The sequence below is a fragment of the Symphodus melops genome (genome assembly GCF_947650265.1).
Source record: "Symphodus melops genome assembly, chromosome: 19".
NCBI classification, from domain to species: Eukaryota; Metazoa; Chordata; class Actinopteri; order Labriformes; family Labridae; genus Symphodus; species Symphodus melops.
The window spans coordinates 16,732,357-16,753,051 of NC_136709.1; the positions used below are offsets into that span (position 1 = coordinate 16,732,357).

Sequence of the window (20,695 nt, forward strand, 5' to 3'; positions counted from 1 at the left end):
CTCTCTCTCTCTCTCTCTCCAGCTCTTCCTCTGTATCTCTGCATCTTGTTATGCATGTTAGTGCGCTTCCTAATAGCAGCTAATTCCTCCAGCTAGCGCTGATAACTTCATCAAAGTGCATGCATGTGTGTGAGTTGATGTGCGGGCTGCAGCTTTTATTTCTCACCTCTCCCGAATTGCAAATTACAAGGTTTGATATGCAGAAGATTTTGGGCCACATTCCAATTAAGATTGGATTGTTGTTTTTTTTAAAGTGGAGAGGCTCTATGACTCCCCCCCTTCTTGCCTTTTTCCACTCCTTTTTTTTTTCTGCCTGGCACTGACTTCACTGATATCTCATCCATAACAGGCCTGAACTGGGGCAGAGCATGGCTTAAACAAACAAAGGGCTGTATTGATTTATAGGGTCCTCCATGATGGGCTTATTGGCCTGCATCTCAAAGCAACAGAGGGCAGGGGGCCATGAATCTCAGCTTCAGAAAATACAGAGAAACACACACAGACAACAGGTAACAATAACACATTGGAACATTGTTGAGGATGTGATTACAGTCCTCTCTCCCCTTTCATATCCCAAAACACTCACTTTCATTGTGTCTTTAAGGAGGGGAATGGAGGTCAAGGGAGGTTGTTTTCTGAATATGACACCACAAAAACAAAGCAAAGATAGAAGAGCATGCTTATTTACAAGCTGTTATTGTATACCCTAACAGATAGATCGAGAGAGAGAGAGAGAGAGAGAGGGGGAATGTAAAGTGTGAAAGAGGGAGATAAACAGAGAGAGAAAGAGTGAGAGATCGAGCGTGCCTGGACAGAGAGAAAATACCTTGTAGAGGTTCAAGGAGTTTAAAGAGCTCAGCGAAAGAAGGAGCTCCTGTCCTTTCTGGCTCCAAAACACACACACACACACAGACACACTCACCCTCACCCTCAGGGCCATTCTGTTACACCTGGTCACCTTTATCCTTTTTTAAGTCCCCCAAACACACCCATAACCCCCCTTTGCAAAACATACACACAACATTCATCTACCCTGAAACACATCCCAAACTAAAAAAAACACACAGCAGCAGCCTGTGGCTAACACACAGCTCCTGCAGCCATCTCCCCCAGCAGATAAAACTAATTATTCCAAATCTACTCTGTCAGGTAGTCTGATCCTCTGGGGTCTTGGTTTAAATCCCCCTTTCTATATCTCTCTTTTTGTCTCTCCTGCTGTCTCTCTAAGTCAGACGCCACAAAGAGGGCAAGAGTCTGAGCCAGCTGACCTCCTGAAGAAAAAAATAAACAGCATGACTGGCCATAAAGAAGCATAGCCGCTGATGCACAATGGCAAAAACAGATCATTTTAAACCAAGCTGATCTGTTAGTTTGGTAGATTTCTCTTTAAACAAACCATCATAAACAAATCCAGTGATCACGTCTGGTTCTCTAAACAACTTTGAACAAAATCACAAAAAAATGCATGACATCACCGCGCGTACAATCCAAAGGACTTATGCACCTATTCAGACTGCTAGTCCCTCTGTTGGCACTTGCCGTTGGCACCCATGTTAGGCTTTAAAGCGAAATAACAGGCCCACATCGCAGGCTTTTCCAGCTGCACACCCCTGAAAGCCCACGGAGAAAAACCATTCGTCCCAATGAGCTCTAAAGGCAAATGGAAGCTCATAAACACAGACTTCACTGTATAGACTTTGCATTTTATCTTTCAGCAGTTTCCCCCTTTTATGAGCCAGGGACCCCTATAATGGGGGGGAGGGAGGAAAGGATGAGGGAAGATAGGAGGATGGAAGCGATAGAGAGAGGTAAGGATGTGAGGAGGGAAGACGGCGGCGGCAGAAAGAGCAGAATAAAAATAAGAATGAGGCGCAGGTTGGCGGGATGAGATGGAGGAGAAGTGGGGTCACAAATCTTGCTGCTATTCTAGTACGTGACATCTTCGCTCGTTTGCGGCTGCTCATTAACAAACAATACTGCTGTGAAATTGGTTTAATGACAAAGTAATAAAATTGCTATTCTGCTCACAGATGGCCTCAGGCACAGGGAGATTCTGGCAGGCTTACTGTGGCTGCCCGTGTGCATTAAGCTGCTTGTTCATGAAAACAGCATCCTGCACTTTCCCTCCTCACTATCACCAACCTTTTTTGTTCTTTTTCTTCTTTTTAACTTCATTCTCTTCCGGCAAATGAAATAAATTAACCTACTTTCACTCCCTTGTATTCTCCTTGAATTCTCCCTATCCCACACTCTCAACCTCTTGCTCTCTCACCCTTCTCTATTCTCCATCGCTCCCCAGTTCTCACCCCTAGTGCAGAAATTACCATCTTAAAATGAAGAGAGAGAAGAAAAAAAAAAAGAAGCAGTCTCGCCCACGCAAACGCAGCTCGACTTTATTTCAAACGCAGAGCCCTTGTTATTAAACGACCCACCAATAAAACCAAGCCGTTGAGGAATAAAAGAGCCAAAAGGAGCAGAGAAGTACAAAGACCTCCCTCCTCCCATCTCTCTCTAATGCTTTCTCTCTAATGCTTCTTTCAGCTCTATCTTGCCTCGTCTGGCTCCGCTCTCTTACATGCCGTCTTTTCTGGGAGAATTCCACCGCCTTGTAGAGTCTTGTAATGGGAAAACAAGTAAAAAAAAACAGGGATCCTTTTTGTGCATGATTGCCAGACAGTGCCAATTTAACTAAGGCAGCACCTGTTTTTCATAACTCAGAGGTGGGCACTGGGCTGCTGCACGGCCGACATTGGTGCTAATGCTTTGACCCTATGTGCCCTTAGTGCCTGATAACGAAGAAGTGGGCCATTAGCATTAGCTATTTAATACTCCCATGGCTTTTTCTGTGAGGACAGCATGCGTCTAGTTTTCACTGCGAACAGATATTTGGATGGTTAACAACTGCAGAACTAAATGAAAAACAAAATGAAACCTCCTACAACAGGGAGCCTGCTCTGTTTTACTATGCCAATAGTGAAAATATGGTTTTCCAAATGCTTCTCCCCCCTCCAAAACAGATAAAATGGGATTATTATTACAGCATCAAGAAAGCAGCCAGATCAAATGAACGTAGCTGGTAGGGGGTGTTGGTAGGGGGGCTGGCACTTGGGATCTGACAACAGAGTCAATTCTGCTAATTAACTGCCAATTAGCGGTCCCTAAATGAGAGGGATCATGATGCCTGTGTTGGCAGCGCCCTGATAGTTTCTCTCTCACTCAGACTGACTCACATAGACACTTATAGAAGCACACACACACACACACACTCACACACTCACACAAGCACACAGCCACAACCTCTCCACACTCCAGCTGTATATTTAGAAAGCCAGGGGGGCATAAGATGGCCACTGTCGGGAGTCCCTGGTTGGAGCCAAAAAAAGCCTGACATTTCCATCTGGGTCAAAGTTAGACAGATAACCAGCAACTTCAGTCAACTAGCTCACCAATGTGGCAGAAAGAAGAGAGAGAAAATCAAATGGAATAGTTAGCGATATAAAAAAAGAAGGAAAGTGGACCTCAAAGTCTGTGTGAGATTCATAAGACTTACATACTGATGAAGAATGTGGAAAAACAGGCGGCTGGGCCGGTTTCATAGCTTTGTGTTACATTTGGAAAATATTAGTTATTATTTTGTATTTCAAAACGGGCTCACGCGCCAAACCAGAGGATCATAAAACAATCATAAAAATCATAAAAGCCAGTGTTCCTTAGTGTCTCACTGGACCGAGGAATAGGGTGGAAAAAGCTTTGCTAAGTGGAGGAACAAATTTGGCTTTGGGTTTCTCGCTTTTTCGTTCAGAGATTTTACAAATAAAAGTGCCTGAGCGTTACTAACAATCGGCATGTGAACCTGCAGCCTCTGTTGGGTAAATTAAACTCTGAGAAGTCTGGAGAGAGCCATGGAGGGGAGAGTGTGAGAGAGGGAAAACAAGGATCTGAGAGGGAGAACATGCTGTGAGGAGGGCTGCAGAACATGTCAGTTTGGAGCTGGCTAAACTCGTTTATCTGCATGCTGCGCTACAGCAGGAGAGCCGAGATTATATGTTGATAGGCAGAAGCTGAAAAGGCGTAAGAGTGCAACGTCTCGAAAAACCGCAGTGCACTTCCTACCATTTTGGAGTTTGTTTGAATCCACCTGCACAACTAGCGACCCACACTCTGAACAAAGGAATGAAGTTAATGTAGAAATAAATTCAATGTGTGATGAATTATAGCACGCCGGGAGGTGGATTTTGTCCACCTGGTGAGGACAGAGTCTCACTGGAAAAAAAGAAAAACAATCAGCGCACCGAGCTGTAACCTGAATGGCCGCAGAGATTGAGCTTATTTCATCTCCTCAGTGGGCACAGGCCGCTTGGCGCCGTCGTCTGGCGGATATCCTTCCCTTATCATGTGACCTGTGCTCCGACAGGGGGCAAAGGTTGGCTGTGATCCGCCCCTGTGTCTTAATAACTCACTCATTGTATTCCTTTCTGCCGCTAATTAGAGCCTCTCCCCTGTGTGTGTGTGTACGTCTTTGTGTATGTGCGCGTGTGTGTGTGTGTGTGTGTCTGCATGTATTCCCCCCTGGGCTGTAGAGAAGAGGCAGAGAGGTAAAAATAGAGTGTGGCTTATTGCCCTCTTTATTGTTATTAGTGCTCCAGTGGCACAGCAGTCAGTCATCATAGATGCCAAGAACTGACATATACTCTCTCTCTCCCTCTCTCTCTCTCTCTCTCTATGCCATGGAAATGACCAACCGACTGCCTGTGAGATGAGGGAATAATGAGGGGACGATTTCCTTCCTTTTTTTAGACGCCGTTTCTCTCAGTCATCTGTCATCCACATCATTTCTCAGGCCCATGTAATAATCCTGCGTGTTATGTTCGCCATGTGTGTGTGTGTATGTGCGACAGGCAGGACAGTTTGTTGGTGTGTGTGTGTGTGCGTTTATGGCAGTGAGTGAGGCCACATCGTGCTGGGTCTGACGCTGACACATGAAAGGAATCGGTCAGGCCCCATTTAGCTCAGACTGATAGCAGGACAACAGGAGGTGCTGAGGCAGGCAAATACACCGGCAGATACTGTCAACTGTAAACGCTTCTTCTCCCAGGAATAGACACCTGCCATTTCACCTACTTCTTGATCCCAGAATGCCTTGTGTGACACGGCCCTCACCTTTCCCAACACAATCTTAAGCAAATGCAATCACATCTCGGACCACTCCCCACTTCTGTTAGCATGACGCCAGTTGTCTCAAATGTGAGCAGAGTAAACACGCTACCTAATGGTCAACTAATGGCATCCTTACACCTTGTATCCACACATTACACCTCATGCACATACTGGGTAGGCATAGGCTACACCATTAGTTATAATGTGCATCATACACACACACACGCACACAAAACTATTAATAGGATAATCAAGTCCTCCTCCTCATCTGCTCAACATTAAAGCACGGAGATCGTGGACTTTAACCTTTTCCTTTGTTCCTTATTAGCATCACAAAGCTAATGGGGTGTGGGTTACTAACAGGTGAAGCTAACAGCTAATGATATAGAATCCAGAAGCAGATGTCTCCTGTGGTACAGAGACAAACTGTTTGGGGTTTACTTTTGTTCTCTGTGCATACAGGTGAGCTGCAGGTAAACGAAAAGGGAGGTTCAAAGTTGGAGGGGATAGTCCGGACGGAGGTTTTGATGGGGTAAGTTTTGAGAGAGAGCATCATGCACTGTCTATTGACTATCACACAGAGCACCCTTGTGCCCTCGCCGGGCTGCGATTGTGCCGGCGGACAAAGCCCTGATTCAGCACATCCTTTCCCCAAGGGAGAGCGCTGGAAACCGAAGACGGCGGCTCCCCCCCACCCTCACTCACTCATCCTCTGCTTCTGCCTTTCCCCTACCTCTGTCTCTATCTCCCTCTCTCTCTCTCTCTCTCTCTCTCTCTCTCTCAATCTCTCTCTCTCTCTCTCTTCAGCCAGTAACATGGCAGCAGTAATGCATCAAAGGGAACTACAGAACAATGCAAGGGGCCAGCCAGGAATTTGAAGAGCTTTTTTTTTTTTTTAAGGAAACAGGAATTTCATATGGCAGAGTTCTGTCACATCCTGGGTGGACAGAAGCCATTAGAAAACAATGAGAAAAAGCAAAGAAACACCCCCAAACAAGGCAGCATTTTACTGTCCAGTCTGGCAAAGTTACAAAAGTGGAATAATAATATTTCTTTCTTGTCTTTCCCTCACTGCAGAATAGCCGAAAATGACCCAGAATGCACCTGAGGTAGACCCGCTAGACTCTCAGCCTCTCTAATGACTTTATTCGTGAAAATTGATTGCTGGAGTGTTTTTGTTAACACGGCTGGTGTAGCAATAATACACAGCTCCATAACCACCTATGTGTGTGTGCATGCTTGTGAATGTGTGTGTACGTTCATGAGGATGTTACCCTGCACACGATTTTCTGAGACCTCTTTATAAATGGATCTGAGGCATTTCAGTGCCAGGCTTGGATTTCATGGCCTCTGAGAAGGCAGCGGCTCTCCCTATATCTATCTCTGTCTCTGTCTATTTCTTTCTCTCACTCCTTCCCTCTCTCTCTCTCTCGCTCTCTCTCTGTCTCCTCACAGGTTTACAGACTATTTCTGCATTAATCACCATGACACAGGCAAGGCAACTCAATTTTCTGCTCCTGTAGGTAAGGTGCGTGGCGTCCCGAAACGGTGGCACGAGGCATGAAACAGGCAAGCGGGGGCTAATCTTTGGTTACTGGTGTAATTGAAATGCTATCCACACTGTAGGGTGCATTAAAGTCTGATAACAGCGGTTCCTGTGGCCAATTTAAGTAGCTTGACTTCCCTTGGCTGGAAGGGAATAAAGAAAAGGGTGAGCGAGAGGAAGAGAACGAGGGAGAGAGTACGTCAGAACTGAGGTTGGGGGGGGGGGGGGAACAAGGGTGGGGGCTGATAGATAAGGCCGACAAACCAGGCTAATTCTCCAGGCATGTTTCTCATTGTGATCCAGAAAAAATGAGAAAAAATGTATCACAGAAACCAAAAAATCAATTGACCCTCGGGTGGCTTGTCAGGCTGCGAGTCTGATAAACCTAAAAGCTTCGTTAATGTCGGCCCGCCTGTACCCAACAGATAGAGCACTTTGTAAATGAACCGGCTTTGATAAATATATTAAGGAAAGCTGTGAATAAAAGGCACAGACTTGTCATTTGTAAATAGAACCCCCGCTACATGGAATTAGAATGATAAAATGGGGTTCCATATAATTAAGTTTGTGTAAGACCTGAAATCCGTGCAAATACCTTGCCGGAAATTTGAAAGGAAGCTGTCAGTTCAATTAATCTGAACATCACCCTGAGAATGTACTGAACAAAATTAAGCTGCAGATAAAACCTGGGCTAGTATTTTGATAAGTAATTCCTGTATCATTTCTTTGCTTCTGTGATCATTTTATTTAATCCACCACCCCCAGTTATGTGCTAAGCCATCTACAAAGGACCTGCTGGCCAGGCCACCAAAACCTTAATCCACCATATAGCTTCATGTAAAACTGGGAGGGGGTGGTACGCAGGTTTTTTTTGCCTTTTGTGGGAGCACCAGTGGCGATGCTAGGTATCGTGTTTTGGGATTGAATGGGTGGGGTGATTGTGGGGGCTGAAGGGGTAGCTTATGATGTCTTTCCTTTCTCCCTTATATATCCCGCCAATGCATGTGAGTCTCGCCACAAAGGCCAGTGACTTAGCCGCAGAACACTCCGCCGATAACAGCGGAACATCCTGCTAGCTTACATGTTATAATGCTACAAAGGTTGTCAGTGTGTTTTGCTGCGTGTGTCTTTATGCGACGGGGAGGGCTGTACATAAACGGTTTTCACACTTGGCGGAAGAGGGAGGCGAAGGCTTTTGAAAATGAAAGGCAGAGCGATGCTGGCGGTGGAGATAGGACGAGCGGAAATCTTGACTCACCAGTTGTTTACTTGTAAGATGGTGAGGCCTGTGTCTTGGGCTAGCTGCTTCTTCTGCTCTTCAGACGGGTATGGGTGCTGCAGAGGCAAACGGAAAGAGAGAGAAACACACACATGAGCGCCTTTGACATACACATTAACATAAATATTCACCCATGTACAAGCTCACAAAGGGAGCACATGCTCTGAGTCAGGTTGCTGGCTGTTGCCCATTACAGTATGTATTCAATATGTTCTCATGTTTGTTGCATTGTGTAACCCTAAACTGCACCTTCTCCTGACCTCCAACCAACCCTGCCCCTCCCTTGCACAGTATAGACACTCAGAGCATACACGTGTCCTCCCACACATCAACACACACACCTACACACAATCAGCGCTAAACCTGTCAGAGCTGGCCGAACAAGTTTGTCTAAACTGTCAACTGTGATAACCCCCTTCTCTAACCCACCCCGCCCACACACACACACACACACACACACAACCACACACACACACACACACACACAACATATAGTGTACAAACTGAACACATGCTCTGAACCCACTTTAACACAAACAGGACTTTTAATGCAGATCCTGTGGTGTCTTTCATAATACCGAGCAACAGAACGAGTGGGAGCAGATTTGCGGTGAATACGTTTATCTTTCCTTGAATGTTTGACGTGCATCCTGGTGGTTGCTCTTTCATAGAGAGCGACTGAATACAGGCTAATGCTAAACGAACAGAATGCTGTGAAATCTCCTCCACAGCCTGGCCAAGATTTTTACCTGAAAATGTAATTCTGCGACCCAGGCTGCAATGATACTATTTGTGTCAGGTCCAATCTAGAGAACATGGGCTGATATAAATGGCAGACCTTGGGCTGCCTCTCTCCCCGTGGGCCTGCTATGAAGCATGACAAAACAACAGTGATCGCTGGTGACAGATGTCTTTAAGGGCCAGATTAGGAGTCGGGGCGCACGCAAACGAAACAAATGAGACACTATGTGTTTCATTCAGCCCGTATAGACAGAGAGCATGAGTGCACACAGAGGAACAGAAATACACACAGGCACAAATATTCACAAAAATGACACCTGCAAATCACAACACACAAAAATGCCTTCTTAAAGTGACACTTAAATCCTCCTCTGGTTTCAAGCTCCATTAACACACATTCTTCCCCCTCAAGGAAAACACCTTTAGCCTTGTGACTTAAACCCTTTATTTCAGCTCTGTTCCACCTCCACACTCACTGAGAAAGCACATTTCATAAAGCACCAGAAGTGCCTGCCTGGCTTCTGTTAATTGAATTGAATTTTTCACATGAAATGATAACAGTTGCCCAAGACCTATTTTCTCATTTGCGGCTAAAATAATTGATGTAAGTGGGGTTTCATATCAGCACACAGGATGATTTCTCCTTGCAGGTAGCATTGTCTCTCTGAATGTAGGCTTTTTTTAATTAAAGGAGAGATGATAAAAATGGTTGGAGAAATGTGCTCAATTAATAACAAACAAAGCTGAGATTGGACAAATAATGAGTCCCGGCGACGGGGAGGGATTAATCTGATTTGTACTTGTGTACGTAGTTCCTTTTAATATGCTCAAACCATTAACAAAGGATGAATGATAAAGCTTACTTGGAAATACATTTTTTGATTGCCAGGTGCTGACATGTCCTTGGCAACTGAAGATGGTGCAATTTCTTTTGGTGACTGTGCATGCACATATCTAGGGGTGTATAAACATGTCCAAGGGACAGATGCACACATTGACATCCTCATGTGCGTGCGTGTAATAAGAGTACTGCCTCTTTTTCCCTCCCCCTTACAGTCTCGGGCTTCCTTGGCGATTTCACATTAGCTCTGACCTCGGTTACCATCAAACCACACTCACAAATATAACAGGACACATACTCCCTCCCACTCATTTTTTATACACAAACATATGAATGCATACACAAACTGAGATGTAGCTAAAGATCATGTGGTATGGAGGTGTGCAGGGAGGGAATGGCCTAAATTGGAAATGGGAGTGGGTCATCTACATAGCATTAAGGCTTCCTTAGCCTCTCAGGCTCTGACCGGGTCATCAATCGCCTACTGTCAGCCGCAGCGCGCTTTAGCTTGGTGATAAATACGCCGGCCAGCAGCATAGCTCGTCCGGCAGCGACCACGTAATGAATGGTTCGAACAAACAAGAAAGATGTCTCATCAAGGAGAGTGGGGACGTTAAAGCCCCCCTCACACACAAAACCCCTGAGTAAGGAGATTTACTCCAACCACACAGACAACACTAAAAAAAAAAAAAAATCCTATTTGGTTGAGCTCATTCCCCCTTTCTCATTCTTAGACTCCTCAGCTCCCCATATGTTATACCTCTGCTATCACAATGCTTATGCACTAACACACAATACACATAAACGCATACAAGAAAAAGCCCCCTTCCTCATCTTATTCTCATCTATGCCCTACGACTCCATTCTTGCTTAACCCCCTCCCTGTCTCTCTCTCTCACACACACACTTTTTATGGCTGTGACTGCAGGCCACCCACACTTTACGCTGTGGCAGCTTTCCTCAAAGCATGGCGAATTCTCCGCTTTAGAATATGGTGTGTTGTGGCAGTGGCAACACACACACTCGGACATGAGAAGTTTGTCGGCATGGTGGGCCTTGTGGTTACAAGGCTGCAGCAGCCGTGAAATTGGAGAACGGCTATTTAGACCTCTGAGCAACCTCTTGACGTTAATTGCCTCAGTAGAAAAATATGAAAGTAAAGCACCCAATAGGAAAGAAAAGAAACATGTAACAATTGCTTCATCAATTGTGATTGAACGTTAAACATGCACACATAAAGTCAGAGTGCTAAATGGATTTCAATGTGGTTCTTCCTGGAGATGTCCTTCTGTACCCTCAGGAGACAGCATGACATGCTTATTTAATGGATGAAACACAAACACAGCGCAAGATCAAAGATGGTATTGATAATCTCCCCCACTAGCTTTGGATCCGTTCAATATGTTCAGTTACAAACACCAAGGCCAATATCCTTAAAAGAGGATTGACCGCAAAACGTAAAACAGCCAGTCTATAAATAATTAGAGCCAGAAATGAGCAGCCTCAATTTGCGATCGAAACAGCTCTGTTAATTATGCCTGTTAATGGCACGACTGTGCACTTTTGTGATGCACAAGTGTTGTCCAATTCCAATCTGAGCTGAAAATGTGCAGCCAAACATCCACACAAACACAGGTGGATCACACTGTCCGTCATTGAGAATCGAGCGTGTGTTCGTGTGTGTGTGTTACATCTGGCTAAATTACAGGTTGTGATGCTCCCTGTGCTCTCTGATAGTGCTGGATGTAATGGCCCCTGTGGTTGCAGAACATTACAAGCTAAAGGTAGCTCCATCATCCGCTGTGCACGCTCCTTAAATCCCCCCTGAGCCCAGCTTGGTGTTTCACTATACACAGTAACCACATCTACAGCCGGACACACTCTTGCTTCACATCACACACACACACACACACACCTTTCGCCCACATCCAACCGTTCCCATCTACACTCCCTGAACCTCTAGCTCGCCATTCATCACATTCATACTCTCCTGACACCTATTTGCTGCCGTCGTCAAATCCCACAGCCCGATCATTATCCCAGTAGCTCCATTCGCATCCCCCCGACCCAAGGCTTCTTCTTCTCCCCCCTCCGCTTCACCCAACCTGCAGCCCCCTCGCCTGAGAAACTGGCGGACCCCATTGATAAATGACATCATCAGTGTGTGACATGAGTTATAGAGCCAGGTCGTGAGGTTGCAGTGGCTTGCAAAACCTATTCCATGCTAATGACTCCTAGGAAATCACAGGCCACTGGCTGTTTACCCCCGGTTGTCATGGCAACGCAAGGTATTTGTTTTTCGAGATTGGTGTGATTCTGCCCCGGCTATGTTCCAACTTGGACGGGTTTTATTAGATTTTTAACATGTTTTTTATTTGCTTTGTAGCACATGTTGATTTCTTCGATTGACAATTTTTTTATATGACAACTTTTCCTCTCTATTAATGATTTTATGTGTCCGGAGAAACTGACGGGATCCACTCTGTCTGGTTTTACAACAATATATGCCTCATTCATAAAAGCCTTTCTCACATTGATTGGAATCTTGTTTGTTTTTAATCAAAGTGACTGCAGGATGTTAATAATATTCACTGTCAAAAAATGAACGCAATCAAATATAAGAATGACATTTTAATATGGATTCCACGCTGAGTTGGGGTAAGATTGGCACATTTTAAATATGAAGTTGCAGTTGTTAATAATGCTACAATTGGCTTCTTTGACAAATGACAATGAGATTGAATACATATCTGCATAGCCTGGAGATCAAACAGATATGACAAGTAAATCCAGTTAGAGTTTGTGGATCCATCATGAATGTTTATTATGCACAGAGCAATATGTGGCTTTTGAGCTGCAGTATTATGACAGACTGTGAAGTTTGAGTTGAGGGATTTGGTTAATTATTTCTGTCTGTAAACACCAAACAGATTGACAACTGACAATTAAGATGTACTTTTTATATTTTTTTCACGATCAAATCTATCTTTTTTTCCCCAAGATAATCCGAATTATTGGAAAACATTTTTTTTTTAAAGTGAAAGTGATGCTTTTTTTTTGTTACTGTGAATGGTCAAAAACTACTGAAGTGAAGTATTTTTCATCACTACTTGTAACTTTTCAATTTCTCTTTGGGCTTCTACGTCTAGAAGTTTCAGCCCTTCTGTTCTCTCTATTCGTGAACACACACACATTCAAACAAATACAGCCATCTTATAAACAGAGCTCACATGATGCCAACCTACGAAGCGCACGCACTGCATGCCAACCTCTGATAACAGCAAATAAAAGTACATCCATATCTACACCTCATGACCTGCATTCACAACATTCCACTGCACTTCTGTCTCTCTGACTCCAGACAGCACAGCTTCCACAATAAGTGTAAAGGCTCTCAGCGGACTGCCCTCTGACAGTAAAACGGCGATGATTGCAAATACAAGGCGGACTGGTGAGGCCTGCGGCATCTATTATAGAGCAAAAGGGCCCCCGGTCTGTCTGTCTGCCCTTCTGACTGGCTGGCTTGCTGGTTGGTTGGCAGGGCATCAGTACTACTACTGCTGCTGTTGCTGCCACAACAATTGCTGGCTGGACTCCTGAAGCCGGCTCCTGGACCTCAGCCAGCAGCCTGTTTGCTCTACACCATTAATTTATGTTCACTGGAGATGGTGCAAGGTTGTAGAGAAGCTCTACGGCATAACTGCCCCCGCTTGCATGCCAAGCTAGGGTAAAAGTAAAGTGGGCGACGGGAGTCGGAAAGGAGGGAGAGGGTGAGGAAGGAGCCCTGGGGGATATACGAGATATAGGCAACTGATTGTACCAAGCTGCATGAGGCTAAATAGCAATCACTCCCACACAATCCCAATGCACCTCCAGAGTTTACGGATCGACCGACAAAAAGAGAGATGTTTTTCCTAATGCTATCATGCATAATGATAATAAAGTCTCTCTTTAATCCAATAAGGATAACAAAAGTAGGAAAAACTGGATAAAATCCATAAAAGACTCCAAACTATTAATGGATCTATTGCCAACAGTTTTGTACACAAACTGTGTGTGTGCTGCATTGTGAACCTGGTCTCGTATGTGGCCCGCAGCCATAGAGATGTGCCTGTTTAATCGTCAGATCAAGTTCATGGCTTCTTTTTCCACCACACCGCTTTCAAGAGGAGGAATACGATCCCTCCATCCATACAGAGGGGGCCTGGTCTCCTCTGTCTCTCCCTCGCTCTCATTTCCGTCCACCTCTCCTTCTCCTGCCGTACTCCATATAGGCCCCAGCAGCTATCCCTTTCTTTCTCGCTATATGCTAACCCGTCTGGCCTCGTCTTGTATCCTCTCTTCACTTGAACCTCTTCTTCTCTTCCTCTCATCTCATCTCATCTAGTCCCCCCCCCCCTCTTTTTAAAGTTTCCGTCGAAGCTCTAAGCCAGGTCCTAGAGGGCAGGAATTTGGCCTGGTTTTTCAGACCAGTCTGTTGGCTTTGTTGTGGTAACTGCCTGCTCAGGGGCACCCGGCTCTGTTCTGCTGCTCCGCTCTCTTCAACTCGCCTGATGTTAACACACAGCCGTGCTCAGTGCTTGCTTTATAGAAATCTGAGAAACATCTTGATGCAATGACTACAGATCTGCAAAAAGATCATCCTCTTTCAAAGCACTTTATTCCAATTAAGTCCAAGAATTCATTATCATTGTTAATTCTGTCAATATAAGTCTTCTGTCATACTCTTTTTGAAGAGGGTTAGGTCATAGGTCTGCTTCCTTTGCGAGGGACTTTTAGGGCCTATAAGCAGATCATTAGAGGCCTGGTGGGCCTGTCAAAGCAGAAGTCCCACCCCCATTCGCCTTCATATCCACACCACTTGTCACTGTTGCCAGTCATAAAGCCATTGGGAGAACATGCTAAAAGCTAAAGTGTAGTGACCACACTAAGCCTCTGAATAAACATCAGCACTGCTTTAATGACAAACGCACACATTGTAAAAAAGAAAAAAAAAAAAAAGCAAAGATTTTCTAAACTCAGACTTGGCTGAGTTATACCGTTAGCGTGGATTATGAGAGTGGAAACTAATGTTATAACCAAAATATTTAACTCATAAAACTTTTATATCTTTCATTTCCAATTATGTTCAGAAAATTATAATCTGTTTCTTTTATTCCAAATGTATTGGCCAAAAAAACAAATAAACACAACATTGCTTAACATATACATAATAGGTTGGTTTTTTTCATCTAAATGTACTCTATTTAGTTTAATACATTCTATTTTGGCAAACAGAAGTTTCAAGATCTTTTTACTATAATACTGGGAAAGCACAGTGAAGCTCTAGACCATGCCGATTAAGTGTGTTGGGAAAAGGACTTCACATTAACATACAGGGTCTCTTTAAGTTTATCCTCTTACTCCATTGTGTGCCTTAGACTTTGTTTAACTTCCAACTCAATGTAAAGTGGGGCTGATCTTCCATTGAAACAGAAACAGATTAATTTGTGCAGAGATGGACAGAAGGAGGGAGAGGAAAAGCGAGCGTGTTCGCTCTTCAAACAGAAGCTTCTGAGTTTCCACTTGACAGTTTTCCCTTTCATTGTGCATTAACTTAATGAGCATAAGCATTCAAATACACAATCTGTCCCCCCGCTCTCTCACTCTAGTCCCTGCCTCTTTAAGACTCCACATTCTCCAGAGAAAGGCCACTATGTTCTAATAGTGAGCCTCGGGACACGAAAACAAGAGCACAACCACTTACAGAGGACAAACAAGAAACCCCTCCGGGCCGACTATGGAATGTCAAGCCAATTTGGAAGATATCATATGATATTTGTAATGTCAATTTTTGTTTTCAGGTCAAAAATCAAAGGCAAACATGGTGGGTAACATTTGTCCATTACAGTGCAGGCAGGAACACGTCCCTCCCCCGCTGAAAAACAGCTGCAGGGGACACTTCCTGTTTGCTAATGATGCTAAATGTGTTCAAGTCAACCATGTCAAATTTTCTCTCCCTCTGAATGGACAGCTGGGGTGGAAAGAAAGATTATGTCCCCTCTCTTCTCTGCTGTTCCCCATCTCCTCCGTCCTCTGCCACTAAAGCTGTTTTCACACCACGTGCACTTCTGAAAATTTCTACAACATTTCTGGATAACCTGCCCATGAAATCTTCCTGGGTTGTTTATTCACATATGTCCCTCACGGGAGGAAGTTTTCCTTGTAAGAAGATGCCAAAAATATATCCAAGACAGAGGAGGAAGTGACGGAGTATGATACGATAATGACAGTTTTTTGCCTTTATAGCAATGCAGTTGGATGTATTCATGGTGTCAATTAATGAGAGATAAAAAAAATTAAAAAAAAGATACCTGCAAGCAGTTATATGTATTAAGCAGTTCATTACGGGCACTAAGATCACACTGGTCAATGGACACACATCAATCATATGATATAAACGCCATTGCCCCTGCCTGCTTGCTCGTTTAAATATTTCCTGCTGCGTCCACACCTCACCCATCAATTTTTCTCGGGGGCTAGAGTAAGTCCAGAAAAAAGTTGAGGTGATCAATTTGGCCGTTTGCATTCTTGGAAATGGTCAGAAGTTCAGTACATGTGTGAAAAGACCGTAGAAAACGACAGACACTTCAGATCTTGTCCCCGTATCAGTAAGACAGATGAGTATCACTGATGGTAACCATAGGTGCATTCATCTGAGATCACAAGTACTTCCATGGAACAAAGCCAAGCCCTGATCAGTCACCACCTCGTCCATACCCGTTGAGTCTCTTCTCTTTCACTGCATGCCGTTTTTTTTTTTTTTTTTGCCTTTCAGGGAAGCACATCTTCAGAGCTCTCCTTTCATCTCGGTGTGTATGAGTCAAGGAGATATCTCCTGTCATTGCTCAACACCCAGGGGCGGCTGGCTGCCTGGTCCTGTGCGGACTGACAAATGCCCTCAGGATCTTTCACTTTCTTAACGTTCCTCAAAGCAGAGTCGGCAAGTGACTAGAGTTAAAATGCCTTTGTAAAGCGCCGACAAAAAAAAAAAAAGGAACAGAAGAAGAGAAGAAGAAGAAGAAGAAGAGAAAAGAAGAGAAGGAGCGGTAAAGCAGGGATACAGCTTTTAGGCTTGGTTAATAGCATTCTTCCATCCTCTTCCTCTCTCTTTCCTTGTAGTGGTCTTAGGCTCAATCCTGCCCGGGGGTTCGAGGCCACCTTTGACCTGACTGGCCTGCCTAGCTACAGCCCTCTCGTTTGTTCGGGGCTTTATCCACTGACAAAGCAGGCAGGAAGTTGGCAGCCACCCAGCAGCCCCATGGGAGGATGACCATCAGCTAGCTCAGCTTACCGCTTATTACAGGATGGTGGGGAGCATGTGTATGTGTTTATTTGTGTGTGTGTGCATGTCTGCTTGCGTATTGTTTTAGTGCATGCGTGTTCATAGGCAAACTTGTGTGTATTAAACTGCAGGCATGTTGGACTCTAGCGGCGCACTCCTGTTTTGCATGCACATGTGTAGGAGAGCGACAAAATCAGACATGTGGCTGACCTTGTTTTTCATGCCGGCAAATTTTTCTACTCTGCTACCTAATGACACGCAAAGAATAAGCCTGGAAGCTACAAACGTCCCTGTCTTCAAGCTAACCCGATCAGCTACGCATGTTAGCAACAATCAGGCAACCTTCCAGCCACTGGACTCAAGGGACCCCAGCACACTTCTCTCTCTCTCTCTCTCTCTCTACTCTTTCGACTCGTTCTCTCCTCCTCCCCTCTCCAGCCTGCTCATCAGAGCGCTCAGAGCAGCTCACTAAAACATTATATCATAAGACACTCCAGTTTCACTCTCGCCACTCCATAAAAGTCAGGTAATTCATACTTCATTTATATATCTTCCCATTAATAAAGCTGATGAACTTTTACTCCTTAAATCTAATGGGCCATTTTGCCGAGACTGCCAGCAGCACTCGCCGTTCTCTCTCTCTCTCTCTCTCTCTCTCTCTCTCTCTCTCTCTCTCTCCGTCTTCCTGTTCTCTTCCTTCAAGTCTTCTTTCGAGAGCTAATCCACCGTCTCCCAGCCACTGCTCACGTACAGTTTTTATGGGTGAAGAGTAGAAGAGAGGGATTTACAGGCTTTTGAGGCTTTTAACTGACCTCTGCTGTTGACAAGCAGTGACACGCACCTTATGGCGATCTGTTGTACCTTTTCTGTGTTTTCCCCCTCTCTCTCTCTCTCGCTCTGTTTTCATCTACCTCTCTCTATCTGGGTGCAACAGAAGGTCATTGACCTCTGGGCCTAAAAGCAAAGGCAGGATGGCTCCCCAGCTCTGAGGCTGTTGACAAGCGTCTGTGTTCTTTTCAACAACTCGTCCAACCACCCCCCTTTACCCCTTCCCTTCTCAGGAATGTAACACAACCACTCGCTGAGGTAACCCAAGCCCCTCCCCTCTCCCCATCCTTCATTTACAGAAAGAAAAAGAAGAGAGAGAAAGAGAGTGAAAGCAAGTCCAAACTGGGGGTGTTGGACAGCTGTGCCCCTCATCCTTCCATCTAACTCTTGCTCCCGCTCTCTTTTTTCTGTTCCTCTCTTGTAGATCTGCCTGTAGCCCGCTGCCTGTGGAATAATTAATGATGCAATTGAGCTGAGGAGAGGACTCTGACCAGCAAGGGGCCGTCACTGAATTTCTTGGTAGCCGTTTTATGGAGGGTCGGAAAATAGACGAAGAGAAAGACGGAGAGAGATGGATAGAGAGAGACATAAAACAGTCAGGACAGTGAGAAAAAGAGATGGTGAACAGTTTGCTCCACAACAAGCCTTTAACTCAGGCTTCCTCTCTCTTTTCATCTCCTCTAGTCTAATCCTCCTTACCCCATCCCCCCTCTCTCCTCTCCTCCATCCTGATGGTGGGATCGGGGGGCCTGACCTGTCTGGTGATTGATGGTAATGTCTCAGGAAGTCATTTTCCCCGACAGCACCCCGCCGCCTTTCACCAGGCCTGGTGCAGAGGTGAACCCTTCACATGGACACTTTTAACTCTTTGCTCACTAGCCGCCGTCTCTCTGACCCATCTATCTCGCACGCTCTCTCCCCAAAATTGCATCCCGTGCCAAACAGCCTCCAGGAAAGAATGGCAGGAGTAGAGAGCGGGTGATGTGACGGAAACATTCTGTCTCCAAAAGCCAATTTAGGTAAGTTCTTGAGCAGCGAAAACAAAAGCATCTTGGCTTAAAAACACAGGCCATCTTGAAGTGGATCTGCCAAGTGGCCCCTAATTCAGGTTGCTGGGGATGGATCCCCACAACTCCATTACTGTCAGCGCTCACCACCTCCATTATGGCAATTAGGACGTGGTTCCAACACTAGGAATGCTTTGCTATGCTCTGGAATTGCTAACATCTGCCGCGTCTCCGCTCCATGTGTCAAGAGTGAAGTTGTCTTTTCTTAAACACACATCTTTTTACAGCCACACTGTCTATCCTCTCTCCTCTCTTTTTTTTTCTCTTCCTTATCCAACACTCCTCTCCACATTTATTTTCTTAATTCGACTCAAACTGTGCCTTAAAGAGATCCCTCTCTGTTTGAGTCCAAATAACCGAAAATGATCCGTGAAGAGCCTCGCGGTTCCCGTTTTCAATAGGCTTCATTAGTTTTTAATATCTAGCCAGTGGAAGGAGGGGAAAATAGCATGGAGATAATCAATGGAAAGGGGCTGCTAGCCTATTAATCTCCCCCAAAGGATTGTGGGTTAATACACGCTCGTGCATAGGCAAACATGGCTGTGTGGGGAACACATCTGTCTGCCTGGATGGGCTACTTAATGAAACAGCCCCGTGTTTGGCTGCTGAGATGGATGTCGTTCCCTGCAGTGAAAAATGAGTTCTCTCTCCCCCACTACGCCGAGCCACACATGATAGGGCTCCATTCAATCCACTGGAGACCTGACTGTGTCCCCCGTTCAAGAGCAGCTCAGACAATGAAGGTGCAGGACAGGCAACGCATGGCCACTGGAGCAAGTCTTCATGGAGATCATATCAGGGAATCCTAATGTGAACAAGAGTGTTAGTGATCTGGGAATGAGAGAAGACAGGGAAAGAGTAGAAGAGGAGACCTACAGTAGACAGATAAAGAAGAATAAGGGAAATAAAGGCTGAGCCACCTGGGATAGATAAGCAGGCTCAATGTGTTTGTGTGGGAACACTTCAGTGTCTGTGTACATCAGATGCATGTGCGAGCATGTGCGCATGTTTCTGTGTGCGTGCGTGTGTGTACTCCAACAGTGTCGGAGATGACCCCCGGTCAGGGAGTCCTGAAATACGACCTCACCTCCGGTTCTGCGAGCTCTCCTCTCACTGTGCTAAACAGCCACCTGAAGACAGGATTAGCCATTGTGACCCGGCCCCAGAGGTAACCAAGATACACCTCCCGGGAGAGACTTGAAACACACACTGTCACATGTTGCAGTAAGGAGGAGGCATACACAGGGGCAGTAGACTGAAAGGTTAACATGGAAACAGGACGGGACAGGTGGTGGCAGGGATTGTAGACGCAAACGAGACATATATAAGAGGATGAATGCAAGTAGGATACAGTTTAATGTCATCCACGCTACCGCTGAAGGTGTTACGATGTTTGCTGTTGTCTGGCGACAACAAAGCCAGAGAGCACAAGAGGATTGGCCGACCTAACCTAGCGCCTTGGGGTAGCTGAGATTTGTTCCTGTGTGGAAATTGATGCCTGTCAGCCTGTCTATGACTCAACTCTGACAGCATTCATGCATGTGTGTTTGTATGTGCACATACAAGCGTGCATGCAGCGCTGTGACAAATGAGCTGTGCTTAATTTGTGACTGATTATGCGGGGCTGCTGGTGCCCTAAACCCCTTTGAACTTGTAATTGCCCCTGGTTTCAGTAATGAACATTAAGGAGGATTCAGAAATGTGTGGCTAATTACACATTTGCCCCCCCCTCCCTCCCCCTTTTTTAACTTCTTCATCTTCATAGCTGGGTGAGAAGGGGGGAAAAGGAAGAGATGGAGTGGTAGTAGAAGGAGGATGAGAGCCAAGGAGGAGGTTCTGGGTTTGGGAGGCATACACTGCTGTTGTCGCCCTCTTTATCTAAATAATTGTACAAGCTGGTTTATGGGCTTTA

General features: G+C 45.2%; 1 protein-coding gene across 5 annotated transcripts in view; it reads right to left on the minus strand.

The window, feature by feature from the left end:
- Nucleotides 1-20,695, minus strand: part of meis2a (Meis homeobox 2a) — a 76,374-nt gene that overhangs the window by 16,839 nt on the left and 38,840 nt on the right. For all 5 annotated transcript variants that reach the window (XM_079370295.1, XM_079370293.1, XM_079370291.1 and 2 more), the window contains exon 9: nucleotides 7,962-8,038. In XM_079370295.1, coding sequence (XP_079226421.1) covers nucleotides 7,962-8,038 — 77 coding nt within the window. The remainder of the gene's footprint in view (nucleotides 1-7,961; nucleotides 8,039-20,695) is intronic.